General features: G+C 39.4%; 1 protein-coding gene across 1 annotated transcript; it reads left to right on the top strand.

Moving 5' to 3' along the window:
• The first annotated feature begins 640 nt into the window (after positions 1-640).
• BTG2 (BTG anti-proliferation factor 2) lies at positions 641-3235 on the top strand. Its single transcript, XM_015823158.1, has 2 exons — positions 641-1015; positions 2687-3235. Exons 1-2 carry the CDS (start codon positions 844-846, stop codon positions 3022-3024), a joined length of 510 nt encoding a protein of 169 aa, XP_015678644.1. The 5' UTR covers positions 641-843; the 3' UTR covers positions 3025-3235.
• Positions 3236-7027: the final 3792 nt, after the last annotated feature.

Here is a 7027-nt window from a genome sequence, read left to right as displayed (position 1 = left end):
GAAAGAAAGGCGTGAATACAACTTAAAGCATCTCCCCAGCCAACTTATTCTTTTAAAAAAGGACAGCCTAACCTTATTCCCACACATGAATCTGAATTAATTTCCTGAGTAGCAGCAGCCTGAACCTATCACAACAAACGCAAGAGCAGACTATATTGCTATCTTAAAAGATTAACAGATGTATTCTAGCACAAACTGCTGAGAGGTCCATCCCATTTTATTTTACAAAGTCTTTGTTAAAATGGGTGAACAGACAAGATGATATACCTTTAACGTATTTCAGTTTGGGAATACGGAACCGTTGACAAAGTCCTGATCTCCTTGTGGTCTTTTGATAATAAGTAGCTGCGGTAATTATTTTTCAAACTCTTAAACAGCGCTAGTGACAAGGTACAATTTCTCTCCTGCTAGGCAAAGCCCTATTAATAGCCCCAAAACCAGGCGCTTTCCCCTTCCCTCCCCCCTCCAGCTGCTTTGGCCATGTTCTCAAGGCGTGACTTTCCCAGTACTCACGTCACTACTTCCACCCTGCTGAGGTCACCTCCTATTAGCATATCAAGGAGAGCTCAGCCAATCAGAAGCGAGCCATCTAGTGACGGCTGCAATATCCAAGATTATTAAGAGTCGTGTTTGTAGTAGGAGCATGTCCAATAGAAGGCGAGTGGCGGACGTGAGAGCAGCCTTCTCGAAACTCATCGTTAAGCAGTCGCTTCTGCCGCAGGCGGGTCTGCCACGAACTGCCGGAGCGGCCAATTACTTCGTCGTTTCCGTGTTTTTGTCCCCTTTCTCTAAGCACTACGGAGCCTTAAGGGGGCACCGAGCTAACTTTATACGAAGCCAGACATGAGCCAAGGCCAGCGCTGGAATGGAAGCTACGTTAACAACAGCCGGGCGGACATGGTACCGGAGATCGCCGCCGCCGTAGGCTTTGTGTCCAGCTTATTCCGCACCCGCGGCTGCGTTAGTGAACAGCAACTTCAGATTTTCAGTGAGGCTCTGGGAGAGGCGCTTACAGGTGAGAGACGGCGCCTCTTTGAAGTGTACCTTAGGGATCGTTGAAGACCACGTCTGGGGAAATCAAACTTAACTTTTCTGTCCCTCGAAAAAAAAAATGGGATGTTCACTGGACCGTTGATTTTCTTTTACTTCTTTCCTTTCTTCCCATCTTTAGTTTAATCTGTGAATTTCCTTCTACCACACAAAGTACTTATTTTCGCATTCAATCTTTGCCTGTCCTTTGCATTGTTTTTTTTTTTTTTTTTTTAAATCTCCACAATTATTCTTTAAAATATATTTTCCTCTAATAGCTACTCCTGGATAGCAAGCCTATGTCTGACTCAGATTAGTGACAAATTATCTCCCCACCCTGCGACTGTAATCTGTCTTTACCAATCTGTCTTTTCCCAACAGTATGAGAACTATAATCCAGTGCTTTTAGAGGCGCCACATTGGGGATTACTGCACTGCAGCCCTGGGATTGAAAATCTGTGTCCTAAATTAGACTGGAAAAAAGTGTCCTTTGTTCTGGTGACCAAGGAAACTAGATTTTACTAGATCAAACTAGATAGAACAAGGAAACTAGCTTTCATAGTCTATTATTGGAAAGCGACTATGCAGAGACATCAGGCTCAGCAAAACAAAAGGGAGAAATGTAGAGCATAAGAATAAATAGATCTTATGCAGATGAACCCTTGAGGATTTCTCTTGGGGGCTGGTATGGCCAGTTGCAGAGAATTTGCATACTGGGCATTTTTCTGAAGTTGAAAAGTGCGATTCTACAAATCATTTGAAGCCCTGGGATGAGAATGGAATGACTGTGTATTTAAGTCTTAAAAGTCATATCTGAAGGGTTCCCCCACAACCCCCTTAAAAGCACCATTCCATTCAGCAGGCCTTACTTCCACGTCAGGGGGAAAGTGCAGAATTTCAGGCATGCTACTTAAGACTGCAGCTAAGTTTCAGGTAACAGGGCTCTCTTCATCTGGTTACACTATTGGGCTACTCAGTGTAAAATATACTCAGAAAGGCTTTATAACCAAATTTATTATGGGATAGAGCTGTATACTTGAAGTGCAGAGGAGATTGCTCTGGCTATACACTAACTGCATTTTCTGCTAAGAAGATTTCAATAATTACCGAATGCTATGGCCATTGCGTTTAGTTTAAACCTTCTGGACTCCCCCCCCCAGCTTTGGAGTTTTTGTTATTTGAATTTCAAAGGGTATTTACTGCCATATTTTGGATAAATTGGTTTTATTTGTTCTCTGTGTAGGGATTATTTTACAGTTCTTATTGGAACCGACTTTTTTTCCCCCTCCACCAACCATTTAACTCTTTATTGTGCTGTCATTCTTTAAAAGAAAAAGGGACCTGGAGGTCAGAGCCTGGGTGATCATCTATCAGAGATACCCTAGTGCATCATACATTGTGAAGGGATTGTACCAGAAGAACTCCAAGATCCTTCCATCCTTAAGATTCTCTAATTCTAGAACTTTAATATTACTGCTTGAAGAAAATGAGAGTTTGATTAACTCAGACCCAAAACATTACTTTTTTAAAAAAAATGCATTTTGCCACCAATTTTACCTGAACGTTTCTTTGTGTGTAAAATGTATTTTACCTTTTGTTTGGCCATTAACTCCAGTCATCTCTTACCATTTGTGATATTTTTCTTGTTCCTTTGCAGAGCATTACAAACATCACTGGTTCCCCGAGAAACCGTTCAAAGGGTCTGGCTACCGCTGCATCCGTATCAATCATAAAATGGACCCCATCATCAGCAAAGCAGCTAGCCAGATTGGACTCAGCCTTCAGCAACTCTACCAGCTCTTGCCCAGTGAACTCACACTCTGGATAGACCCTTATGAAGTATCCTACCGAATAGGGGAGGATGGATCCATCTGCGTTCTGTATGAAGCATCGGCGGCACCTGTGAGCTCCTACGGGATGCTCACCTGCAAAAATCAAATGATGCTGGGGCGCACCAGCCCTTCCAAAAGCTACATGATGACCGTCTCCAGCTAAACACTCCTTGCTATCCTTACTTTGCCAAGACATGGGCTACTGTATACCTCAACTTGAGGATGTATTTTTTTTAAAAAATGAAGAGCTATTTATATTTTTTTTTAACAAAGGAAATCCAAATTGAAATTTAGTAGCAGGTACTACTCTTTTGTAGAGTGGTGCTAAGGTGCCTTTTAAAAGCTGTCTGCAGGCTTGCAAGTTTATTAAAAAAAAAAGCCAATATCTACCTAATTAGCATTGGATTGACAATTCTGGAATGTTGACCTGCCTGTTTGGGAAATGCAGGGTTAAAAATAAAAGTACAGGGGTTGGGCAGGGCTTAGCACTTTTGAACAGCGACAAACGATGGGGTAAATGCTACTATAACTGTGAATCTACAGGTCAGGATGGTAGTTAGTGCAGAGCTGTGCATGTGGATCACAATGGTATGACTTCATTCTAGCCATGGTGCTTTTCCCCCATAAAATGTTCCTTTTCATTTGGTTATACTGACAAGCTACTACATCACCAGCTTTATGTCATGTTCTAATTTTCAGCAACAGTTTTGTCTTTTTATAGCATAAACATTTTACTTAGACCACCCAGTCACAACAGCAATTTTCGTTTTTGTCCAGTGGGTGATGGGTTGCTAAAAATCTGCCCATAATTTTGCACAAAAAACCAATTCTTTCTGCACTTGATCCTAAATTTCATACTCATGTTAAATTCCTATTGGTGCCTGAACATGTGGTTTCTGTACATGGAATTTTGTTGATAAAAGGGTTTAGGATGTGATCTGTGTAACTGGCTGGCTGGTTACTCTTAACAGTTAACTCCTGTCAACAAAAGTGCAATGGCCAGGCCAATATGAACTATAGCTACTGAAAGCATGGCTTCATCACAGTTTTGTCTATTCCACTGCCTTTAATACAATCTTGTAAAATTCCTGACAATGCTGCCAATAATTGCGGAGAAGTAATTACAAAACCAGGGCACTTAACTTTTTTTTAAAAAAAAGTCTTCAGAGCACATGATTGGCTTGGTTTTTCTTCATTTGCTTCTCCAGAGCTCTTCCTTGGCCTGTTTGAATTGAGTTCTCAGATACTGTGCAATATAGATCCTAACATTTGGGCACTCGGACGAAGAGTTATTTCGTATTTGCAAAATGACTATTAATTTTTCTCCTGAAAACTGCTCAACTGATTCCTAAAATGTCCTTGAATAGTCAGAGGTTGGAGTAGGTAATCTAAAATCTAGAATGGCATATTTTTTAATGGGGTGTGAAAGTTTTTTCTTTTTCTAAAAAGAACACATTACAGTTCCTTTTTTTTTGGGGGGGAAAGGCATGAACTTGCTGGGGTGTTCTCTTCCTGAGCAACTCCTATTGAGATGAATGGAGAGTTTTGCAAGGGGCATGGTTAATCACCTTGTGAAATTTTGGTTCATTTCAGTGGCTTGCATAGAGAAACTTAGTTGTACCCCCAATTTTCCAACACTGAAATGTTCGCCGCCACAAATGTCCATCTGATTTCTTCCAATTTATTATGTAAAGCTCTTGTATGTAGGCCAGAGCTTATGTTCAGTTATTACAAGGTTGTAAAGCACTAAAATCCCCTATGAGCTAAAAAAGCTTAAAAGAAAATAGTGCTGCCACTCCGTTAGGAGACTTGTGCAATATTTGGTGGCACAAAGGGGAACATTTTCTGCACTGTAGCTTTCCCCTCTGAAGACAAGTTTCTGTTCGAAGTCTGCCTAAGAGCCTTGTTCCTTCTCTGATATTGTAAAACCCAATAGGAGTGGGAACTGTAAGATAGCTTGAAACAAAAGTTTGTTTTGCTGTGCTCCTTGCCGCTATTTAGAATTTCCCAAATGCCAGTAATTGGGTTGGTGTGTTCAAAGCAACTCTGATTACAGGTATATTAATGGTTCCCCTTAGTACTTCATTACCATCGAAGTGTTCTGTAAAAACCAAATTGTTATTCCACCTCCTTTGCTTTCCCCCCACCCCCCACTATCCTTGAAGAGTTGATAGAGAAACAGAAAAGGTTACCAAATATCATACTGTTACACTTGGCATTGAATCTAGTATTAAGGTTTTCTTTCTTTTTCACATTAAGACAACCAAATTTGGACATGATCTGTTGTGTAGCTTGTGCATGTAAAAGCTGTGAATTGATGTGTGCTCTTTGTTGCCTTCAGCTTCTAAGTCTGATACAACCAGTGCTGAAGAACTGTACTAGAAACTGCCTATGGGTTGTGAGTGTGTGTCTTTTCTGCCTCTTTTCAAAGTTGTTTGCAAAACTTGAGCTGGACTGTTGAGCGGGACCTAGTTTCATAACTGGTGAAAATAATAGCAAGTTTGTAAGCTATTGTGTGGGGGAGGGATGTTTGTTGTACAATGGTGTTTTTATATGCAAAATGTACAGCTATATTGAGAGAAATGTACACTTTTGATACTTTAATAAAAATGTAGCAATTTAAATACATTGTTGTAAAGATCAAAGGGATTGACTCATTCTTTGTAAAATGAGATCTTGCTTGGTTCTTAAAGAATAACATTGTGATGGGAAAGCAACTGTCTCCATGGGGAAGCAAGGAGAGTCAAAGCAGAAGAACCACTACTTTTCTTTTTTAGACTGAGAAAAGAAAAAGGGAAAGCACACACAAATCCTAGCAACTTTCTGGCCGTTTGATAGAGGGGTTTTGTGTGCTTTCCTTTCTCTTCCTTAGTCTGAGCTTTACCTTAATTTTTCTTCTACAGAGACCAGTGGAAATGAAATTGGCTAATTCAAGTGCTGGCCCTTGTTTACTAGGTGTTGAGAAAGGAAAGACATGGAGTATTGTGCAAATTAAGGCCATCTTTCTCTCTGGCTTTGATGGAAGTTCGTGGTATTTTGTGATCCTCATTTGATCTCCTAAGCACTGTAAAAATATTCCCTGAAAGTTTTTTAAGAACACACACGCATATGTACATGTGCATATAGTACATATGTCTATTTACTACACAATTGTTTGGGAATAGTTGAAATACACATAATTATCCTTGGGTTTCAAGTTGTTTGCAGTTGTGTAAAATGTGATTCCTAGAATTTCTTTGCAGTTAAAAAAAATTGAGATTACTTTTAGAAATATATTACTTGGTGCATCTATCACATTTTATTTTATGCTTACTTTATTTCCATATAAGACACCATTCCACAATTTAACATCATTATTTGTAGTTCACTTACTGATCATAGTTGTGGCATAGTATGATGTGTGAATGGAAGTTTTATGATCTACCACCTTCCTGTTGTTGTTTTTTTGTCCCTTCCAGTACACTAAATAATATATAGAAGTACAAGGTAACAGGACTAAAACAGAGTACAGATCAGTAGTTGACCCCACCCCAAAATTATTTTGCTTGTATACATTACTGACACTGGCTTTAACCATATTTAAAACAAATCATGGCTTAAAGTGTGTGAATAAATTCTGAATAAAAGCTGTTTTTGATACACACCAAAACCCCAAACAGAAACTCCAGATTCGTTTGTAGATTATGACAATAGCAATTAACTTCATGTACACATACAGTACATAATCACTTGAGATGGGAAAAAGTAGCTGCTAAACAGCTAACTAGTCCAAAAATATGCTGAATGATAAGATTGGCTGATAGACAGTATTCTCTTAGGAATACTACAAGGTTTTGCTCTGCAAGTCCCTGATAGAAAAGCTAATGACATACCTGTAGTTTGTGGTGATGCCAGTAAGTAAGTTTGTGGTGATGCCAGTAAGTCCTGTAGGACTATATATATGCAAAACAGTGGAAGCAGATAGTGGCACTTCCCCAAAATAAAATACACTGAAAATCACCTTGGACGTGATCTTTTATACAATAGTTGTTTTATAAATGTACTTTATCTGCAACTGCAAGGATACGCTATTATATATGTGCTGTTACTGTTTCCAGTTAAAATCTTAAAGAATTCCTTAGAGGCTCACTATTTGGTTCTTACCTGCTCTTATCTTTGTTTTCACC

The sequence above is a fragment of the Protobothrops mucrosquamatus genome, unplaced genomic scaffold (assembly GCF_001527695.2).
Source record: "Protobothrops mucrosquamatus isolate PMUCROS unplaced genomic scaffold, P.Mucros_1.0 scaffold1785, whole genome shotgun sequence".
NCBI classification, from domain to species: Eukaryota; Metazoa; Chordata; class Lepidosauria; order Squamata; family Viperidae; genus Protobothrops; species Protobothrops mucrosquamatus.
Note: the sequence above shows the minus strand (reverse complement) of the source record. Positions and strands in the feature narration are given on the sequence as shown.

What these genes read in the sequence shown, in the direction of transcription:
- BTG2 (XM_015823158.1), top strand. Translation starts at nt 844, where the DNA reads ATGAGCCAAGGCCAGCGCTGGAATGGAAGCTACGTTAACAACAGCCGG. An exon ending in TCTGGGAGAGGCGCTTACAG is followed by an intron (nt 1,016 to 2,686) that starts GTGAGAGACGGC and finishes GTTCCTTTGCAG; the next exon opens with AGCATTACAAACATCACTGG.